The 23678-nt window shown below is 46.3% G+C and overlaps 1 protein-coding gene across 5 annotated transcripts in view; it reads left to right on the plus strand.

Annotated features, from left to right (window-relative positions):
• Positions 1–413: 413 nt before the first annotated feature.
• The window catches only part of ATG7 (autophagy related 7), a 617483-nt gene continuing 594218 nt past the window's right edge, over positions 414–23678 (plus strand). The window contains exons 1-3 of one of the 5 annotated variants that reach the window (XM_063940758.1): positions 414–592; positions 19740–19935; positions 22125–22179. In XM_063940758.1, coding sequence (XP_063796828.1) covers positions 19758–19935; positions 22125–22179 — 233 coding nt within the window. In that variant the 5' untranslated portion in view covers positions 414–592; positions 19740–19757. Of the gene's footprint in view, positions 593–2214; positions 2447–19739; positions 19936–22124; positions 22180–23678 lie in introns of those variants that run through there. The other 4 variants (XM_063940756.1, XM_063940759.1, XM_063940757.1 and 1 more) reach the window with 4 other exon arrangements.

Here is a 23678-nt window from a genome sequence, read left to right on the forward strand (position 1 = left end):
CATTAAGTATATTAATTGCCGTAGAAAAAAACCTGTATTTCAGCCGGCTGGTCTTGCACAGCAGAGATCTATAATGTGAGTTGGAAGGAAGCAGAGTGAATGGGGGTAATTCCACGTTGATCGCAGCAGGATTTTTGATAGCAATTGGGCAAAACCATGTGCACTGCAGGGGAGGCAGATATAACATGTGCAGAGAGAGTTAGATTTGGGTGGGGTGTGTTCAATCTGCAATCTAATTTGCAGTGTACAAATAAAGCAGCCAGTATTTACCCTGCACAGAAACAAAATAACCCACCCAAATCTAACTCTCTCTGCACATGTTATATCTGCCTCCCCTGCAGTGCACATGGTTTTGCCCAACTGCTAACATAAATCCTGCTGCGATCAACTTGGAATTACCCCCAATACCCGATAATTAGGGTGGGTCTCATCACTCAATATACTCCTAGCCTTTGTAAGGAGCCTCTTTTCATAAATACACTGGATATTGGGCAATTATAAACCTACTATTCTTCCAGCGGTTTTAACAATTCTATCAAGCGACTTACGCTCTACTACGTTACAATTTCCAAACCAGACGGAAATACCGTAAGTAAGCACACTTTCAATAATACAAGAGTAAAAATTAACTAAAATTGCCTCAGATATTCCTGCTGAACGCATTTTCCTAAGAAAATATAAACGCTGTTGGGCTTTCTTTATGACAGTGTCAGTATGAGAATTCCATGACAAATCGTTAGCTATAGTCATGCCCAAGAATTTAAAAGATGTTACTATCTCCACCTCTTGCTTATCCAGGACCAAAGGACTGTAAGTATACCGATGTGTTGTCCTACAATAAAAAATCATCTCTTTGGTCTTTATAACATGAAGAATTAGATGATTATCTTGACTCCACTTCTCCAACCTACATACTTCAGATATAAATACTGAGTCATCGTTAACACTAATAAGACCTACGAATGCAATATAGTCTGCAAATTTAATTATATGCACCGTATCTGATCTAGAAACACAATCATAGGTGAACAAGGAATAGAGCAATGGACTCAGCACGCATCCCTGTGGTACACCTGTGCTAATCATTACCTCCTTTGTAATTTTGTTGTTGATCCTAACTACCTGAGGCCTATTGGTTAAAAAAATCAAGATCCATCTGCGGACAAAACTGTCCACACCTAGCTGGGTCAGTTTGTTAACTAAGGAAGTAGGAATAAAAGCCGAACTGTAGTCTACGAATAAAATTCTTACAGAAGAATCCCTATTATCCAAATGAGTGAGCACATGATGAAGTAAATAAGGGCAGCATTATCGGTAGATCTATTTGCCCTATATGCAAATTGAAACCGGTCAAAAGTGGCCGGTATGAAGCCCTTTAAGTGTCTCGTAATTAGTTTCTCAAATGACTTCATAATAAGTGACGTAAGAGCAATTGGCCTGAAGTCATTTGGCTCATTAGTATTAATTTGACCATTTTTTGGGATAACAGTAATTACTGTGTATTTAAAATTTTTAGGGACAATACATTGCGCTAAAGAAAGATTAAAAATTATAGTAAACATTCCTGCTAGTTGTTCAGAGCAGTTCTTAATTACGCTCTCTGGAATTTCATTGCCATGGGCAACTTCTCCACAGGCTCACTTCTCCTCTCTTTTCACTGCTTCCAAAGTATCTCTCTCCAAGTTTTGATCAATCTCCGCCAGTGTTTTTTCTAACAGAACTTCAAGAAATAGAACTTTGTATATTACTGGGTTATGATTACGTCTTTAGCTCATTCTGTTATTCTCATTCAAATGGTAATCTATTGAATATTGTCAAAGTTATCAAGTACATAATACAGAGTTAAGCAATTTACTGTCATGAAGGAGAGTAACAGCATGAAATAGCAGAGTCAAGTTAAACCCAATAACATAAAGAATACTCTTTAACGTAGTTCCATCACAAAAAAAAACAGTTTATTGCAAAGTTAAGCCATACTTGCCTACCTGACCCTCTCCATGAGGGAGAAAATGCTCTGTTCCTGGACTTTCCTGGTAATGTATGATTGCCAACACCTGTGGTGAGCTAGGTAATTGATAAGAAAGGTGTTTCACCACAGGTGATGGCAATCATACATTACCAGGAGAGTCCAGGAACAGAGCATTTTCTCCCTCATGGAGAGGGTCAGGTAGGCAAGTATGAGTTAAGCATACATAAGCGCTGCACATAGCTTCAAACTGCACGGCCCATGCTGTTCCAGCCTCAACACAAAGTAATATATCACATTGTTAATAGATTTGTCCCAGCCGGGCTTCCGTCGTCAGATGACAGCTGTGGGCAATGTGCTTCAAGTAAACCAGGAAGTAGTACAGTGCCCAGGCTGCAGAGAGAGAGGAGTCAGAGGAACACAGCAGCAGTGAACAGTAATCTGCTATGAGGCTGAGCCTGTGAGTGTTCTTATATACTGGTAATACACTGCTATCTCTGTGCATCTCCCAGTCTCTGCGTGTGTAGTCACACTGTAGTTATTCAGAGGCAGCAGGCAGGTGGGTGATGGCAGGGCATGCTGTCATTTACTCTAGCTCCACAACAGCTACATACAGTACATGCCAACCTGACTTCTGTTACCATGCATAGTCATTTCGGCTATTCACACTGAGTTTCCATTTGCAGTGGCCAGGGATTATTATCTGATTCCTTTACCTCCAGATAATTAGACTGCTGTTGGAAAGTAAGTGTGAAAAGCAGAAGCAATCTCTGTGAAAAGAAATCTAGTAAGTAGCTTTTAGACACTGACTCTGTGGCACTATATGTTACATCTGCACTGCTCATATAACTTGACATGGGTCAATATACTTGTATCACACGGTTATCATACCCAGCCACAGGCAATCAGAGAAAACTGCAGATCTTACTGAATATACTGTAAGTAAAGAAATTTCTGCAAATACTTGTGCAGCATGCTAGCAATTTGTTAATGACCTGTTTAATAACCCCTCCTTTTACCCCGTCATTTTCTGGCAGGTCATCCTTAATTCCTAGTGCAAAAATATTTATTTTGAAGTGTACATCCTATTGCACAATTCAGATATTACACTCTCTCAGGGTGTGGTGTACATTGTGAACATGTCGACAGTCTAAGGATATTGATGTGGTATTTGAAGGGAAAAGGGGAGGGGAGACCTGAGCACAGGTGTGTGCGGACTCGGGGTCGACATCACCTAGGTCGACACTAGAAATAGGTGCACTAATTAGGGTTCCCGGTCACTTTACAAAGAAAACTACACCAAAAAAACTTGAAAAACTCATGTTGACCTTTTTACATGTTTTTGGTTGTCTCCTTTAGCTATGTCCAGGGACTCTGTGTCATATGCTGCGGAGGATATGTCCTCCCAGGATGATCCCATTCCATGTAATCAGGATAGCACTGGTTTAGCACAGATTCCAGCAAGGGAACCTGAGTGGTTTTCCTCTATCAAATCTTAAATTTCTCAGATTTCAGACAGGGTTGCAAATAATGAATCTGCAACCCAGGTATTATAGAACTCTATGGCAGTATTGCCCGATTCTGGTACCTCAGGACGCTCCGCTATATACCCCCACAAACGTGTGCTTGTTTATGTCACGCAAGATGACACGGATACCGATTCTGACACCACAGACGGTAATGGGGATGTGTTGCAGGGGTCTGCCTCTCTTGCAAAGGGGGTGCAATTGATAGAGGCTATCAGGGATGTGTTGAATATTAATGATACCACACCTGAGCAGGTTGAGGAGGCTTTTTTCACTGAAAATAAGAGAGCCTCGCTAACCTTCCCTGTGTCAAAGGAATTAAATGCTATATTTGGGAAAGCATGGGAAAACCCTGAGAAAAAATTCCAGATCCCTAAAAGGGTGCCAATTGTTGACGCATCTGTGTCCAGACTCCCAAAAAAGGTGGCTTTGCCTGTTTCAGGATCTACCACCTTAAAGGAGCCGGCTGATCGCAAAATTGATAATACACTTAAATCAATGTACACCACTTCGGGGGCCATATTACGTCCCACTATTGCTAGTGCATGGATTGCAAAAGCTATAGTAAAGTGGTCAGGCACCTTACTTGAGGATTTGGATACGGATGATGTTGAATTGTTTTTGCGTAACATTCACGATTCAGCAGGTTTTATGGTAGAATCCATGAAAGACCTGGGTTCCATGGCTGCGGGAATCTCTTCCATGTCTGTTTCAGCTCGTCGGGGACTGTGGCTGCGCCAGTGGTCGGCCGATGCGGAATCCAGGAAAAGCGTGGAGTCCCTACCCTACACAGGTCAGGCTCTCTTTGGGGAAGCTTTGGATGCATGGATATCCACGGCTACAGCAGGTAAATCTCTGTTTCTTCCCTCAGCTGCACCTGCTCCGAAGAAATCCTTTTCTTCATCAGCATCACAGTCCTTTTGGCCTAACAAGCCTAAAAAGGCCAAACTGTCCAATACCTTCTTTAGGGGAGGTCGAGTTAAATCCAGGAAACCTGCTGCCACAGGTTCCCAGGAACAAAAGCCTGTTTCAGGTACGCCAAAGTCCTCCGCATGACAGTGGCCTGCGCGGCCTGGAGGTGGGGCCAGTGGGAGCGAGACTCAGACAGTTCAGTCACGTCTGGGTATCGTCCAGCCTGGATCCCTGGGTGATAGATATTGTGTCCCAGGGATACAGGCCGGAATTTCAAAATCTCCCTCCTCACAGATTTTTCAAATCAGGCTTGCCAGTTCTACTGGCAGACAGAACTGTCCTACAAGAGGCTGTCCAGAAGTTGGTGGAGGCACAGGTCATTGTGCCAGTTCCTCCTCATCTGTAAACCACAGGTTACTATTCGAACCTTTTCGTGGTACCGAAACCGGATGGTTCGGTCAGGCCCATTCTGAACCTAAAATCACTGAACCCCTTTCTAAAGGAGTTCAAGTTCAAAATGGAGTCTCTCCGGGCGGTGATATCAGGTTTGGAAGAGGGGGAATTCTTGGTATCCCTGGATATCAAGGATGCGTACCTCCACATTCCGAGTTGGCTGCCGCATCAGGCTTATCTCCGTTTCGCATTACTGGACTGTCATTTCCAGTTCCAGGCCCTGCCATTCGGCCTCTCAACAGCACCAAGGGTGTTCACCAAAGTGATGGTTCTCAAGGGGTGAACATCATTCCATTTCTGGATGATTTGCTAATAAAGGCATCGTCCAAGGAGAGGCTGTTGCAGTCCATTGTTCTCACAACCCAACTACTCAGACTCCACGGTTGGATTCTGAACCTACCAAAATCACATTTGGAACCAACCCAGAATTTGTCTTATCTGGGGATGATCCTCGACACAGAAGTGCAGGGGTGTTTCTCCCTCAGGAAAAGGTGTTGGTGATACAAACAATGGTCCGGGATGTCCTGAAGCTAGCCCGGTTGTCGGTTCATCAATGCATTCGCCTTTTGGGAAAGATGGTGGCCTCTTACGAGGCTCTCCAGTGCAGGAGGTTCCATGCTCGGGCCTTGCAACTGGATCTCCTGGACAAGTGGTCAGGATCTCATCTCCACATGCACCAGAGGATTCGTCTGTCGCCAAAGGCCAGGATTTCACTCCTCTGGTGGCTCCAATTCCCTCACCTTCTGGAGGGCCGCAGGTTCGGGATTCAGGACTGGGTCCTTATAACCACGGATGCGAGCCTCCGGGGCTGGGGCACAGTCACTCAGGGGGAAACCTACCAAGGAAGGTGGTCAAGTCAGGTGGCCGGCCTGCCGATCAACCTCCTGGAATTAAGAGCCATCTGCAATGGTCTTCTTCAGGCGGCCCATCTTCTAAAAAATCGGGCCATTCAAGTACAGTCGTACAATGTAACGACGGTGGCTTACATAAACCGACAGGGCAGAACGAAGAGCAGAGCTGCAATGGCAGAGGTAACAAGAATCATCCTCTGGTCAGAAAGACACACGTTGGCGCTCTCAGCAATCTTCATTTTGGGAGTGGACAACTGGGAAGCAGACTTCCTCAGCAGACATGATCTCCATCCAGGGGAGCGGGATCTCCATCCGGAGGTGTTCAGGGAAATAGCAGACCTTTGGGGGTTACCCCAAATAGACACGATGGCTTCTCGTCTCAACAAGAAGCTTCGATGCTATTGTTCCAGGTCGAGGGACCCACAACCAGTGGCAGTGGAAGCCCTGGTGTCTCCGTGGGTGTTCCAGTCGGTGTACGTGTTTCTACCACTTCCACTCATTCCAAGAGTTCTAAAGCTCATAAGGAGAACAAGAGTTCAAGCGATCCTCATTGCTCCAGACTGGCCAAGGCGGGCTTGGTACGCGGACCTTCTGAATCTCTTGCAGGAAGAGCCGAGGCCTCTTCCTCTTCAGGAGGACCTGCTACAGCAGAGGCCGTTCGCCTATCAAGACTTACCGCGGCTACGTTTGATGGTATGGGAGTTGAGCACCTGATACTTGCTCGGAAGGGCATTCCGAAGACGGTCATTCCTACCCTAATACAGGCTAGGAAAGGGGTAACGTCTAAACATTATCATCGTATTTGGAAGAAATATGTCTCTTGGTGTGAATCCAAAAAATTTCCTGCGGTGGAGTTTCAACTGGGACGTTCTCTCCTCTTCCTGCAAGCAGGTGTGGTTATGGGCCTGCGGTTGGGATCTGTGAAGGTCCAGATTTCGGCCCTGTCTATTTTCTTCCAGAAACAATTTGCTGCCCTACCTGAGGTTCAGACTTTTTTGAAGGGAGTTCTGCACATCCAACCTCCCTTTGTACCGCCTACGGCGCCTTGGGACCTTAACGTGGTGTTGCAGTTTCTCCAGTCGGACTGGTTTGAGCCTCTACAGGAGGTTGAGGTCAAATTTCTTACATGGAAGGCTGTCACGTTGTTGGCCTTAGCTTCTGCTAGACGTGTATCAGAATTGGGGGCTTTGTCCTGTAAAATCCCGTACTTGATCTTCCACGAAGATAGAGCTGAGCTCAGAACACGTCAGCAGTTTCTTCCGAAGGTTGTGTTGGCATTTCATATCAACCAACCTATTGTGGTGCCAGTGGCTACAGACTCCTCAATTTCATCAAAGTCCTTGGATGTTGTGAGGGCTTTGAAAATCTATGTGAAGAGGACTGCTCGTCACAGAAAATCGGACTCTGTTTGTCCTGTATGATCCCAAGAAAATTGGGTGTCCTGCTTCAAAGCAGACTATATCTCGCTGGATTAGATTCAATATCCAGCATGCGTATTTTACGGCTGGATTGCAGTGTCCAAAATCTGTTAAAACCCACTCTACTCGTAAGGTGGGGTATTCCTGGGCGGCTGCCCGGGGTGTCTCGGCGTTACAACTTTACCGAGCGGCAACTTGGTCTCGAACACGTTTTTGCTAAGTTCTACAAGTTCGATACTTTGACTGAACTTCAGATCATCAGAGGCCAATCAGTTCTGCAGGAGCCTCCGCGCTCTCCCTCCTGTTCTGGGAGCTTTGGTGCATCCCCATGGTACTAATGTGGACCCCAGCATCCTCTAGGACGTAAGAGACAAAGGATTTTGGTTACCTACCAGTAAATCCTTTTCTCGTAGTCCGTAGAGGAAGCTGGGCGCCCGCCCAGCGCTTCCTTTTCCTGCAACCGTTATCTGGTTCAGTGCATCTTTGTTTAGTTATGTACTGCATTGTTACTTGGTAAGTAAAGTTTCAGCAGTTGCTGAGTTTTTCAAGCTAGTTAGCTTGATGTACCTTGTATGTGTGAGCTGGTATGAATCTCGCCACTATCTGTGTTAAATCCTTCTCTCGAAGATGTCCGTCTCCTCGGGCACAGTTTCTAGACTGAGTCTGGTAGGAGGGGCATAGAGTGAGGAGCGAGCCTACACTCTCAAACTCTTAAAGTGCCAGTGGCTCCTAGTGGACCCGTCTATACCCCATGGTACTAATGTGAACCCCAGCATCCTCTACGGACTACGAGAAAAGGATTTACCGGTAGGTAACCAAATTCCTATTATTACTGTACTTGAAAAAACAAAAAGTATTGTAATCACATACAGATAGACAAACATCACATATAACATATAGTTGTAGATCAGTGGTTCTCAAACTCGGTACTCAGGACCCCACACAGTGCATGTTTTGCAGGTAACCCAGCAGGTGCACAGGTGTATTAATTACTCACTAACACATTTTAAAAGATCCACAGGTGGAGCTAATTATTTCACTTGCGATTATGTGAGGAGACCTGCAAAACATGCACTGTGTGGGGTCCTGAGGACCGAGTTTGAGAACCTGTGTTGTAGATAATAGCAGAGATAATAAATTCTCTTGCTGTAATAAATGCTTCAAATAGACAATGTGTAGTTCAATTATAATTCAGAAAGCTTGAGCGAAATTAATTATTTTTCAAAACTGGTACCATATTTTCACGGTCTCATGGATAATTCCTATTGATACAGTAGGTAACACAGTTCACAGGGCAGATACTGTATACAGCCGGTAAAGAATAATAATGACTCCAAACAACAATCACAAATTACTCCGCACCACAGAATATCTCACAAAATTGCCAAATACAGTAGTTGATGACATCAGTCCTTAATGTCAATATTGCTGATTAATAACATGCAATGTGAGGGCATGTCGTGCAGGATGAGGGTAAAACTCCTTGCATGAGTGGAGGGGTAGTAACAGGCAACCTTGTATTTTGACACTAATTGGGGCAGCTGCTGATCACTGTGGCCCTCATTCCGAGTTGTTTGCTCACAAGCTGCTTTTAGCAGCTTTGCACACGCTAAGCCGCCGCCTACTGGGAGTGACTCTTAGCTTATCAAAAATGCGAACGAAAGATTAGCAAAATTGCGAATACACACTTCTTAGCAGTTTCTGAGTAGCTCCACACTTACTCGGCAACTGCGATCAGTTCAGTCAGTTTCGTTCCTGGTTTGACGTCACAAACACTGCCCCCGTTTCTTCAGACACTCCCCCCGTTTCTTCAGACACTCCCCCCGTTTCTTCAGACACTCCCCCCCGTTTCTTCAGACACTCCCCCCCGTTTCTTCAGACACTCCCCCCCGTTTCTTCAGACACTCCCCCCCGTTTTTTCGCACACACCCATAAAACGGCCAGTTTCCGCCCAGAAACACCCACTTCCTGTCAATCACATTACGATCACCAGAACGAAGAAAAAACCTTGTAATGCCGTGAGTAAAATACCTAACTGCATAGCAAATTTATTTGGCGCAGTCGCACTGCGGACATTGCGCATGCGCATTAGCGACTAATCACTCCATTGCGAGAAAAATATAACGAGCGAACAACTCGGAATGACCCCCTGTGTGCAGGTGCATTTATAGTGAGTGAGCGTGTCCCACAGTGTCACAGGGTTTAGAATGAGGTTAATTTGGTGCTTCTGCTGCTGTAGTGTAACGACCTGCGTGCCCTGTTGTATTCAGCGCAGGGAACTCAATAGATCATTACCCACAATGAGAGAGCGCCGACGTAGAAGATGATAGTGTCAGAAAAGATATAGATTAAAGACACACGGGCTGCCCTCAGAGTATGCTGTTTCCCTGCATGTGCCACTGGTATTGGTACAGGGTGTGCGATACTCTGACCTATTGTGGTGTGTGTGGAAAGCAGAAAGGTCTGCGGCAGGGTTCCGTGCCCCGATGGCTGGCCGGTCCCAGGTACCTAATGGTATTGCAGGTTCTCTAACCATGCCCCGCAGCACTTCTCACAGTGCCCTGAAAGCAAGGAGGTACCTGTTCTGAGTATGGGTATCGCAGCAGTGAATCTGCTGTGTTCAGTCTGGCTGTACTGGTGGTGCGGTGTCCCGCTAGTGCACTCGAGGGCACCGGCTTCTCAGACAGCTGTTTCTCAGTGATGCTTCTTCAGTGAGACTCCCAATATTGATATGGTGCCTGCTGACATCATAGCTCTCGATACTGCGGTGCCGACATGATTGTTGACATTAAGCTGGGTACACACTGGAGCGACGGGCATTCGTTCCGACAACGGAACAAATGACCTTGAGCCAGATTGAGTGTACACACTGGAACAAGTTTAATGAAGGATGTGCTATCCTCGTGTGCTATTTTCCATTAGCATAAACAAGGTTACTAATGATATTGCTAGGTTTGATGTGCAGCACATCAAACCCAGCTCCCATCTCTAGCGACCGCCAGAGCGCTCAATCACCCGTACACACAGAGCGATGTAGGCAATTTGTCATTATGAAACAGCAGATTGGCCTGACATTTCTCCAGCGTTTACCCAGCTTTAGTGTCAACCTAATGTCTTCACCCCTCTCTCAGTAGGTCAGTGACTACTGGCAATCAGTGCTTTAAAAGAAAAAGAAAATAAAAAATCTTCCTACTGAGTGATGGAAACCACTTTATCTGAGTTGAATATAAGTTTAGAATGTTTTTAGTTTTGTGTTTTCAAAGATTTTTATACATCATTTGTGTATTACTGTTGTTGTTTGTTTGTTTGTTTGTTTGTTTTGCTACCTATTAACTGCAAAGAACTTTCCTTTCTAAAAACCTAATCTGCGGGGATGTAGCCAATATCCCAGCGCTCAGCATGCCGACGGGCAGAATCCCGGCAGCGGAATTCCGACGACCAAGATCCCAACGGTAAGTATTGGGGTTAGGGCTAGGCACTAGGGGAACAGTTAGGGTTAGGCTGCAGGAGGGGACAGTTATTGTTAGGCCGCAAGAGGGGTGTCGTTAGTGTTACAATACTTACCAAAATCCGTCAGGATGCTGCTGACTGGATTCTGGCTGTCGGCATGCTGACCCAAGTTGTGTTTACAATTATAAAATAAGCTTCGAGGAGCTTGACCAAATGCAACTTGATCACAAGTATTAAAGTTCCCATACATTGAAGACTGTTTAGGTATTGAGACTCGAGACTCCTTGCAGTATCTTAATATGTTTAAAGGGGTTCACTACGATCTACCGGCGGCCGGCGACCAGCATACCGGCGCCGGGAGGCCGGCCGCCGGCTTACCAACAGTGTGGCGAGCGCAAATGAGCCCCTTGCGGGCTCGCTGCGCTCGCCACGCTACGGGCACGGTGGCGCGCCACACTATTTTATTCTCCCTCCAGGGGGGTCTTGGACCCCCACGAGGGAGAATAAATGTCGGTATGCCGGCTGTCGGGCTCCCGGCGCCGGTATGCTGGTCGCCGGGAGCCTGACCGCCGGCATACTGAAGACCACCCGTTTAAAGGACATATAGTTTACAGAGGAAAAATACCTCTTTCCAAGGTCAGAGCTTTAAATGTCTTCGGTCCTGAATGGTTATTTTTCAAATCAATTTCCCATTTGTGAATGTCCACTTCCACAGATGTTTTGTTTCTGAAGAATAAGCTTTTTTTTGTTGAGATTTTAATGACAAATACTCAACCTTTCCATTCTAAATGTCCTATACAGCATTCTTAATTGATAAAATCCACTGACCCTGGCAATGACATATAGATTTGTTGTCAGGCTGCCCCATGATTTTCAGTCACGGCAGTTAGCGCTTGTAAAAGTGCCAGGGCTGCCAATCATAAGACTGTGCTAGTCGGGTACTGGAGCCTGCAGAGGACATCTTAGAATGGCTTGTTAATTTCCTTGTACTATTTAAATCTTAGAGTACATTTTACCCAAAAGCAAATAGAGCAGATTTTTGAAATTGCTAAAAAGATGCGTGGTCAGTGTGGTGTAAAACCACACATTTCAGTTATTTATGAAGCTTAGTCAGTTGAATAACCATATGAAATAATGGTGTTAGTGTTTATATTTCAATATTTTCACTATGCTTTCTTAATCTGGGTACACTGTATGTGATATATCGTTTGTGCAGCCGACAAGCAATATATCGCCAAGTGCATCTGTTCATGTGTGCAGCTGATATGTCTGCGAATTATGTTGTTCACAGACATATCAGGTGAGCCCCGCAGCATAGCTGATTCCAGATATATCTGTCTGTGTATATGGGCATCTAACCAACCGAATGATAAATCGGCCGCAGAATCCACTGAGTATGACATCACAAGTGGGCAAGCATATTCAAACGGGTGTAGTAGGGTATGCCGGCTGCCCGGGCTCCCGGCGACCAGCATACCGGTGCCAGAAGCCCGACCGTCGGTATGCTAGTTCGTGAACCACTTGTGTACTGTATGCACAAGATCGTTTCTGCATTAACCTTATCAATCAGTAGATCGGTCGGCTGGTTGGAGGATGGTCGATACATCAGCCAAGCGAGTACCCAGCCTTACACCCACCTACAGTAGGTTTGGTTGCTATGTTAGGAGGGAATACATATGTAATCCGGGCAGACAGGATGCCGGCTGTCAGTATACCAACAGCGGCATCCCGGCTGCTGGAATCCTGCGCTCACCACACTTAGGGCCCGGTGCGGTGGCAAGCTTAGATTATATTTCCACTCAGGTGGTGGCGACGTGGCATGGACCCACCACCCGAGTGGGAACACATGGCTGTGGTCGGGATGGCGACCGCCGGATTCCGGTGTCGGTATCCTGCATGCAAGGATCCTGACAGCCGGTATATTGACTGCATTCCGTTAGGAGAGCGTTGCTGCTTCTCTAATAGCAGAGAGAATATTTCTGCAGAGCAAGCCTATCAATCACTGGTGATTTAAAAAAACACCTTTGTATGGATGTGTGGGGTGCTGGACTCAATGACACAAACCCCAAAATAACACAACGAAACTGAGTTATGGGACTCCGACTCTGATTCTTAAAATGAAGGTGATGCGCTGCTGGATGTAAAATAAAAAGCAATCTGCAGCCCAGTTTAGGTCATAAGAAACAGAATATAGTCAGTCCTGCAATATGCTGCGATATCTAGAGTAACAGTAACGTCTGATGATTGATGATGGCTGCCTAATCATTTCAGTATTGAATATGGTGCTGCTGGGTAGCAGAGAAATTAAATATTGTATTAAAAAGTATAAGTAAAACAGAAATACTGAGATAGTGCAGGAAGTTTTCTGGTGATTAGGGTTCTCTATAATTAGATGTCCGCTGTCAGGCAAAGTTTTCACACGCCGTACACATGCATTCGCACACTTCCACGGTGCGGGTTTTCACTCTCTCAGGGCGGCGACTATCGGATCGCAGACCTCTTGAAAAAACGCAGAGGAGTGATCAGGTCTGAATTAGGCCCATAACCCATGTTGCTGTGCGGTCTGAAAAGGCCCAATTAGAATAATCCGATTCGAGAGACCCGGTATTCCAACTTGCGTAGCAAGCGGCTCGCTGTGCTATGTGAACGGGAAGCTGGGTTGATGCAACCCGTTTCCTGTTCACTCTGTGTGGACGGGCGGCGCTTGGAGATCATGTGATCTCCAAGCGCCGCCCACGTCAATATGCCGGGTTAGGGACAGCGGCGGCGAGAGGCCTGATGCGTGTCGCACCCGGAAAGCACCTGTCAGGACCAGCGCTACCCGCTCAGCAAAGGGATGCAGTGCTGGGAGGCGCCATGCAGGAGAGGTGCTCTCCCTGCTCTGCATCCCTGTGCTGCCGCTGCACCTGTCCCCCTGCTGATGCTGCTGCTGGCTGCTTCCCCTGTCACACTGTGGTGCCGGTAGCTTCAAGGCAAGCCTCCAGTCCTCCCCTACTTGATTGTGTTCATCAGAAAAGAGGGCAGAGCCTCAAGGGGCAGAGGGGGTGGAGCTTCATGGGGTGGAGCTACATGGTCACCAGGCTGCCAGAGACTCAGAGGTACAGCTGCTGCTTGTAAAGTACTGTAAGGATTGAAGCATGAAGCCTACTCTCCCCTCCCCTCCCCTGTGACAGTGCAGTAGCCGTAAGGTATCCAAAAGGGGGCGGAGCTACACGGGAACCGGCTGCAGCACCCTGCTACATAGGGGGATGACCTGCTACATCTTCGGCCTGCCAGACTTCTTTAGGTAAGTGTGTGTATGTGACTGTGTATGTGTGTAATGTATGTACAGTATGTGTGTGTGTGGATGTGGGCATAATGTGTGTAAGCGTCACTGGTACATGGGGCCTTACGTGTGGGAGCGTCACTGGTATAGGGGGCGTTACGTGTGAAAGCATCACTGGTACAGGGGGCGTTACGTGTGAAAGAGTCACTGGTACAGGGGGCGTTACGTGTGAAAGAGTCACTGGTACAGGGGGCGTTACGTGTGGGAGCGTCGCTGGTACAGGGGGCGTTACGTGTGGGAGCGTCACTGCTACAGGAGGCGTTACGTGTGAGAGCGTGACTGCTACAGGGGGCGTTACGTGTGGGAGCGTCACTGGTACAGGGGGCGTTACGTGTGAAAGCATCACTGGTACAGGGGGCGTTACGTGTGAAAGCGTCACTGGTACAGGGGGCATTACGTGTGAAAGCGTCACTGGTACAGGGGGCGTTACGTGTGGGAGCGTCGCTGGTACAGGGGGCGTTACGTGTGGGAGCGTCACTGGTACAGGGGGGCGTTACGTGTGAAAGCATCACTGGTACAGGGGGCGTTACGTGTGAAAGCGTCACTGGTACAGGGGGCGTTACGTGTGGGAGCGTCGCTGGTACAGGGGGCGTTACGTGTGGGAGCGTCACTGGTACAGGGGACGTTACTTGTGAGAGCGTGACTGCTACAGGGTGCGCTACGAGTAAGCGTCACAAACGGGGGACGTTACGTGTGTTAACATCACTGCTGCAGCAGGCGTTATGCATGTAAGCATCACTGATACAGGGAGTGTTACGTGTGTAAGCATCACTGCTACAGGGGGAGTTACGTGTGTAAGCGTAACTGGTACAGTGTGTAAGCATCACTGGTACAGGAGCATTGTGTGTAAGCGTCACTAGTACAGGGGGAGTTACGTGTGTTAGTGTCACCGATACAGGGGGTGTTACGCGTGTAAGCATCACTGGTACAGGGGGGCGTTATGTGTGTTAGCATCACTACTACAAGGCGAGTCTTGTATAAACATCACTGCTGCTGGGAACGTTACGTGTGTAAGCGTCACTACCACAGGGTTCATTGTGTGTATAAGCGTCACTGCTATAGGGGGCTTTATGTGCGTTGTCCCATATTTTATAGTTTGCAGGGGGGCGCCGAACACCCTAGCACCGGCCCTGGCACCTGTGTACAGCTCCCGGGAGCGTCCCGCCTCAGGCGGTTTGAAAGAACTAAATGTAGCAGGTATACAGTAGGGGGAGATGATGTGGAAAAGTTGCCCAGTCCTTCATCTAGCACCGCCTGTAAAATTAAAATTTCAAAACTTTATCTCTCTCAACGGTTTGATACATTCCCCCATAGACTGGACATTAGCTCTGCAGGAGATTGGCAATATGAGTGTAAGCACCAGTTGTAGCACTCCTGCAACGCTCCTTTTTGTTTCATCAGGGGTAGTTTGCTGTTCTAGAGGGTTACTATTAATGGATACACATTTCAAAAGTTGGCAATAATGAAAATCCAAGATTGGTAGTGTCTCGTGCTTGCTTGCAGTAGTCCATGCATGCACGGTATGCTGTCAGGCCCATATGACACTGTTGTGCCTCAGGTACTTTATTTTAAGAATTTAGCATTGCGCATTGGGGGTTATCCAGGTTTGTTAGCAAACCAAAAAAGCACTCTTATGGACAAAACCATGTGCACTGAAGGTGGGGCAAATGTAACATGTGCAGAGAGATTTAGATTCGGGTGGGTTATATTGTTTCTGTGCAGGGTAAATACTGGCTGCTTTATGAACACACCCCACCCAAATCTAACTCTCTGCACATGGTACATCTGCCCCACCTGCAATGCAACATGGTTTTGCCGAAAAGTGTGCTAACGAACCTGAATAAGGCCCATTGTCGGGACACTTGGAGCTTTAGTGTCTGGCATACACAGTCAGCTGAAATATAAATTTTAGGATTTAGAAGAATAGTTTAAGGATACAACGTTCTGCCCCTGCGCAATGGGTCTACATACTACAGTATATGGCCTTAATACTGTCAGTCAGGCAGAGGTGTTAGCATTACTGAGATGCAATCGCATCTCCCTGCCTGTGCACGAGTAGTGCGGGCCCTGCGTGTGCGCACTGGGCTGATATTTGGGGGTATGCACGATCCAACCTGAATAAGGCCCCTACATCTTGGGACCAGCTGCATCTCCCTTGGACAGCTTTACGTGGCTTGCTGACACGTTAGTAGCCACAAGTAAGGGCGTAGCTACCATAGGCGCAGGCAGTGCAGCTGCTATGGGGCCCAGAGCTAAGAGGGGCCACATTCCCTGTCACAGTTACATGTGTAATATACATTTGTCGCCATTAGGTGGTACGTAGGGATCCTTTCAAACTTGTTCCTTGGGCCTGCAGTATATCTAGGTATGCCTCTGCTTATTGTAGGTTGGTATAAAATGAACTGGAGGGCATTTAGTTTACTGTAATGAGGCACAATATGAATGGAGAGCACTATATATCACAATGTGAATTGGGGTTACTGTGCGGCATAATGTGTACTGGCAGCTCTGAAATGTGACATACAGTAGGGTGAACTTAAGCACTACTGCGATTCATAAAAGAAATTAGGGCACTACTATGGGGCATAACATGAAATAAGGCTCTACTATGGTTCAGAAAATGAACTAGGGCACTATTATAGGGCATAAAATTAACAACTGCTGCAGAAAAGTGTCTCTCTAGAAGCATTGGGACGGGGCCCCTTCAAAATGTTGCTATGGGGCCCACAAAGTTCTGGCTATGCCCCTGGCCCCAAGCATCTTTTTGTGTTAATCCCTGAAGGAAAAAATGCAAATACAGTATTGTTTACAAATACATTTTCTGATAAATGTGCAATATAAAATATACATCACAATATTAGATGGCACTACTGTCTTTGTGAAATTAGTTCTGCTGAGCAATAACAGACATCCACGCGAGCAATATATAAAATAATACACGTATATAGCTCCTATTTTTCTATAGATTGTGACCTTGCAAGCAGGTATTTCTTACTCCTCTGTCTCTTCATACCCAGTCTTGTGTTATTATTGTGCTTGCTCCTAGTTGTAAAGCGATCAGTGTATGCTGGCACTATATAGATAAATGTTAAATAAATAAAGGGTTTTGGTTATGTAAAATGTGTGATGTTATGAAACAGAAATGCATGGATAACCAATCTCTGTATAATGGATCAAGCTGGATCCATTACATAGTGGTTAAACAAGAACATCACCAGCCACAGAGCCTGAATGTTTGTGCTAGGGCATACACTAAAGCAGCCTTTTTCAACTGGTGTGCCGCGGCACACTAGACCAGTTGCTAGGTGTGCTGCCGCCCACCAGAGGTTCCCAACGCACAGACCCGCCGCCGCCTACCGCCAGACAGACAGACAGACCTGCCACTGGCCACAAGAGACCCGCCACCCGCCAGACAGTCCCGCAGCAGCCAGATATATAAGCCTGCTCTGCCAGCGCTGCACTTCCGTTCCGCAACATCCGGCCCATGACCTATGAGTCACCAAAGGTCACGGGCCGCATGTCGCGGAAAGGAAGTGCAGCTCTGGCCAAGCAGGCTTACTTATCTGGCTGCCGGCTGCTGCGGGACTCTCTGGCACCATGTATCGCATTCCTGCCCACTCACTCACTGCCCTGCTCCGTGCTGCCTGGTGCAGTCCAAGCGTGAGAAATTATTATGGGAGCTAGGGGGCAGGTGTGTGGAATTACTATGGAGGAGCATGTGTGTGGCATTAATATGTGGGGGCAAGTGTGTGGCATTAATGTGTGTGGGGGGGGCAGATGTGTGGCATTAATATGGGGGGAGCTGGTGAGTGGAATTATTAGGAGGGGCAGGTGTGTGAAATCACTAGGGGGGGCAGGTGTGTAAAATTACTAGGGGGGTGCCGGTGTGGCATTAATATGGGGGGGGCAGGTGTGTGGCATTAATATGGGGGGGGCAGGTGTGTGGCATTAAATAGGGGGGGCAGGTGTGTGGCATTAATATGGGGGGCAGGTGTGTGGCATTAATATGGGGGGCAGGTGTGTGGCATTAATATGTGGGGGCACGTGTGTGGCATTAATATGGGGGGAGCTTGTGTGTGTGGCATTAATATGGGGGGAGCTTGTGTGTGGAATTATAGTGAGGGAAATGTGTGTCTCATTACTATGAGGGGGCAGGTGTGTGGAATTAAAGTGGGGGGCATGTGTGTATAATTATGCTGGTGGGGCAGATGTGTAGAATTACAACCATCCGTCCTCGTACAAGAGACATCACCAAGCACAGGTTTTCCACTGATATTCTTAAGTAAGTAAAAACTATTTATTTGTACTCATTTTAAGAGAAATAATAAATGTTTATCAACATATATTAAATGTGTCAATATTTGTTATTATGGGGTATATTCAATTAGGGTTGGATCCATTCCGACATGCATTTGTGAGAATGGATCCGACAACCCCTATTCAATCCCATCTCAATTCGACTTTAAAAAATGTCGAATTGAGATGATACCTGTGAGCGGAGGAGAGGAGGGAGACCAGCGGGGAGAGCCGCGGGCAGACGGAGGACAGCAGCGCTGCAGAAGGATGTCTCACAGCCGCTAGACCTCTCGGCAGTGTCCACCCGGCTCCAGCAAGCGTGCCCTCACTTGCTGGAGCTGGGTGAACGCTGCCATGAGCGGCGCGGCTGTGACACATCTTCCTGCAGCGCTGTGCTATAGCGCTGCTCTCCCCTGTCTGCCCGCGGCTCTCCCTGTCCCCTCCTCTAAGGTCCCTCATCTCAGTCTGACATTTTTTTATGTCGGACTGAGATGGTCGGAAACGGGGCCAAATCCTGTTGAACTTGGCCCCGTTTCCATCAAAAGTACGTGAATCGGCAGCTATACCGCCAATTCACGTACTATTCGACAAGTCGAATTCCCCGACTGGTCGAATAAAAATAGCGGGGACTGAATAGGTCGAATCACCATTCGACCTTAAAAAGTCGAAGACTGATGTCTTTTCGACAGCAGCTTTCAGCTCTAATTGAATATAGCCCTATATGTATTATATTGGATTAAAAAACTGATGGTGTGCCTTGGCAATTTTAAAATCCTGTTTAGTGTGCCACGAGTTTAAAAAGGTTGAAAATCACTGCACTAAAGGATTAAGCTATGTTGAGTGCAGACTGTTATATGCATAGGGGGCAATTCAATTGTATCTGCGTGCCCAATCTTCTGTCTAAAGTGATTCTAGATCAGGGGGTGTATTCAAATGGTTTATATATTTTTTTTTTTTTATCATGTCGCACCCAAACAGAATAGGTTTAGCCATGTAAAGCAGCTAAACCCATCTAAAGTTCTGGGCGCGATGCATAAAGTGCTGTTTTGGTGCCCAAACAGCCAACTTTTCATGCATTTCAGCTCCCCACCACTGGGGCTGCAAGCTGAAATGTGTGTCCCTGCGGCTAATCATTCCCGAACGTGGCAAGAACTGAGAAATGCTCAGTCGGGCGCCATCTAGTGGCAACTGCAGGGAAGCCATTGAATTCGCTCCCATAGACTGAAGAATAGTTAAGACATCACATAATTTTTCTTTGTATAATACTTCTTTACTAATGGAAAACTGTTTTGCACTCCTGAATAGAAAAGAATATGATAATGACATTTGTTGTTATAGTAACTCATTTACATAGCATGTGGTAGAACAGCCTCATGTCATCATGATAGTACGGCTCAGGACAATAGATGCCTCCATAGCAAAGTCTTCTTTTCATCCCCAGAATACAGTGAAGCATTTGCACATAATTTAGCCTAGAATGTGCTATATTTAGCTGTAACGTCAGACATATTATAATGTTTCTCTACATTTCTTTTCTTGTAGTAATCTCTGAAACCACTAATGGCATCCGAGGATAAAAACCTGGCTGAGCAGTCAGCGCCTGGCCACCTCAAGCTCCAGTTTGTACCTCTCTGTAGTGCATTAGATGCTGGCTTCTGGCATGAACTCACTCAGAAGAAGCTCAATGAGTACCGCCTAGATGAAACGGCGAAGGTCATAAAGGGTTACTATTATAATGGTAAGAAGATGTCATGTGATTTCTGTTTATTGATACTAGCAGAAGGTTCTGTCAGGTAGATGACATAAGTGACATAGGGGTCTATGTACTAAACTTTGGAGAGAGATAAAGTTACCAGCCAATCGGCTACTAACTGCAATATTACAGGCTGTATTTGAAAAATGACAGGATCTGGTTGGTTGGTACTTTATCTCTGTCCACTTTATCTCTCTCTTCAAGGCTTGGGTCATAGACCCCTTAGATGTATGTGAGACTAATTCAGTGGAACTTAACAAATTGCCTAGTATTCTAAACAGGTTTTCCTGGTGACAGCAGTAACCAGTTATAATGGTCTCCATTCTCAGGGCCGGATTAAGGGTTGTGGCTGGCCCTAATAATAAAATTGTCTATATAGTATGCTGGTGATGTTATTAAAAGTATAGGGTGTACATTCTTCCAGCAACAGAAATGTGTTAAACACAATGTACTGCCTCAAGTTCACAATATTGTTACACAGAAACAATATTTCACTTATGCTATAATGGGGCAGATGTATTAAGCCTGGATAAAGAAGTGGTAAAGAATAAAAAAAGTGATAAAGCGGTGATAAGTGCAAGGTGATTACGCACCAGCCAATCGGCTCGTAACTGTCAATTAACATATTGGCGCTGATTGGCTGTTGCGTTATCACCTTGCACTTATCACCACTTTATCACTTCTTTATGCCTTCTCCAGGCTTAATACATCTGCCGCAGTGTCCTCTATGCTGGTGATGTAGGGGGGGGGTCCTTGTGTGTGTGTGTGTGTGTGTGTGCCTCTGGGCAACCTCCCTGGCTACTGTTGTTAATCCGGCACTGTCCATCATGCTGTGAGGCGTTGGACATGTTTTCCATTCACAATCCATGTCTCTCATGTGCATCCTAACTATGGTTCCTCTAATACCCCTTTCAAATCGCACAAATAACCCTGTATATTGCCGGGTAAACCTGGGTGGAAGTGCGATGAGAAAGGGCCAGGTTGAAATATCCCGGATTGAGCACCCGACAGTTCAACCTCTGCACCCAATGTGTCAGCACCGCCCCCGATAGCAACCCGACTTGGCATATTGCCGTGTCGGGTTGCCAGTCTGAAAGGGGTCTCATGGCAGGTTGCACCCGGGAAGGACCCATGTCCAATTCCGGGGTGTGACCCGCCATTGCGATGTGAAAGGGGAATTAGTAAACAGTGGCAATGTACTGCTGAGCATGTTCTGCAGTCTGTGGATGGAACTTGCAAAGCAGAAACTACAAATTAACGTGCAGAGATATCTCTGCATGAGGTTAGGATTACGCTTGAATGTGAACTGTATTGTTCCTTTTGAACCCTAATACAACCCAAACTTGAAATGTTTACTTAAGGTGTTTAAAAGCAGAGTGGACCCTGCCCTTGTGTTACAGTGCCTTTCATTTGGTATATTCCTTAATACATCCAACAGTATCTAAAGCATTGTAGGAATAGGTATAGACAGCGCTAAAAAAATGGATATGGTAAAAGTGTTACATTTATTTGGACACTATATATATATATATATATATATATATATATATATATATATATATATATCATTTTTGCAACATATCATTAAATATATAAGAGACAGAAAATGGGCAAACATTAGCACTGTGTAAAAATATTGCTACTGAATAAGCGTGAGCAGGGATTTACCTGCAAATTGTGTCCATGGAGACTGGCCACAGTCCTGGGAACCAGCAAGATAGCAATGGTGATGACTACCAACTGGTGATGTAGATAGATGACCTCTTAGCACTTGATTGTGGACCCAGAAATAGTCCTATGAAAGGCTACGGTCGCTATGTATCAAATGTAAATCGCAATGGAATTCCCTCTTGTGGACATCTAGGCTTGCCTCCTGGTGGTAGGATCCACTGTATAGCAGTACCCAGCTCCTTCACCTGAATCTAAAACAGGGCATCCACGAGACACTTAGGGGAATACTGGTATTGTGGGACTAGTACAAGCTCCTCTGTAAAGCATTTTATTCAGTTCTCGAGACATCCGCCTCAGCGGCAAATTCATAAAAGTGGGAAGAACCAAAGACCATCTTCAAAAGTAGTGCTCAACTTAATTGCAGGCTTTAAAATATACAGCATAGATGAATGAAAAGTGATTTACAGTACGCTTAATATTTTTTTGGTGTATTCTTTTATCAGGCGATCCTCCTGGTCTTCCGTCACGCCTCACTCTAGAGTTCAGTGCCTTTGACAGGTGAGTTCACGAATTGTCGGTCTGTATTACTTTGGTATAGATATTTATGTGTCTGTAGGCATTGCACAATTTACATATATTGGAATCCTAAAGGCGTGCATACACGGTGAGACTTATCCTTGCGATTTTGACTATATAGTTAAAATCGCAAGGAAAGTTAGTGCAAATCGCATTGTGTTAGGCAGCTTGTGATACCGATGCGTTACAGACGCACACTCCCGTGGGGTCGGTATTGCAAGGAAAGATAGGCTGTACAGGCAAACAATCTTGACTATATAGTGTACAATCTAGTACAAAGTATAGTCAGAATTGGCACTTAGCCAAAATCGAATGTACAGATAGTCAAGATGGGTGCTTCTGGGCTCGGTGGTAGTTCAGGGAAAATCGCGAAATCAACATCTCAACGTGGGGTATATTTACTAAAATTTTTATTTTCCCGTTTGAGGTCAAAGTTCAATCACGAATGACATCGAAAGTGTAAAGTTGCAACTTTTTGAATTTATTACGACTAATTTACTAAGCTGTCGTATTCTGCATTTTCGGATTTACCGATGTCAATGTCATTCGTTTTTTTAGGCAGTGTTTTACGTGAGTGACTTGTAAAACACTGCCGACTTTAATACAATGAATCTCGGCCGGATCTGAGAGATCCGTGCTGGGCTTCATTGTGCACCTTTGTAAAAAATGAAATCAGTGTTAAATTAAAAAAAAAAATTGCGTGGGGTCCCCCCTCCTAAGCCAAACCAGCCTCGGGCTCTTTGAGCCGGTCCTGGTTGCAAAAATATGGGGGAAAAAATGTCAGGGGTTCCCCCATATTTAAACAACCAGCACCGGGCTCTGCGCCTGGTCCTGGTTCCAAAAATACGGGGGACAAAAAGCGTAGGGGTCCCCCGTATTTCTGAAACCAGCACCGGGCTCCACTAGCCAGATACATAATGCCACAGCCGGGGGACACTTTTATATAGGTCCCGGCGGCCCTGGCATTACATAACCAACTAGTCACCCCTGGCCGGGGTACCCTGGAGGAGTGGGGACCCCTTCAATCAAGGGGTCCCCCCCCTCCAGCCACCCAAGGGCCAGGGGTGAAGCCCGAGGCTGTCCCCCCCCCCCCCCCCATCCAAGGGCTGCGGATGGGAGGCTGATAGCCTTTTTGACAAAAAATTAATATTGTTTTCTCTATCGTCCTAGTGGATGCTGGGGTTCCTGAAAGGACCATGGGGAATAGCGGCTCCGCAGGAGACAGGGCACAAAAAGTAAAGCTTTAGGATCAGGTGGTGTGCACTGGCTCCTCCCCCTATGACCCTCCTCCAAGCCTCAGTTAGATTTTTGTGCCCGGCCGAGAAGGGTGCAATCTAGGTGGCTCTCCTAAAGAGCTGCTTAGAAAAGTTTAGCTTAGGTTTTTTATTTTACAGTGAGTCCTGCTGGCAACAGGATCACTGCAACGAGGGACTTAGGGGAGAAGAAGTGAACTCGCCTGCGTGCAGGATGGATTGGCTTCT

This window comes from Pseudophryne corroboree, chromosome 9 (genome assembly GCF_028390025.1).
Source record: "Pseudophryne corroboree isolate aPseCor3 chromosome 9, aPseCor3.hap2, whole genome shotgun sequence".
NCBI classification, from domain to species: Eukaryota; Metazoa; Chordata; class Amphibia; order Anura; family Myobatrachidae; genus Pseudophryne; species Pseudophryne corroboree.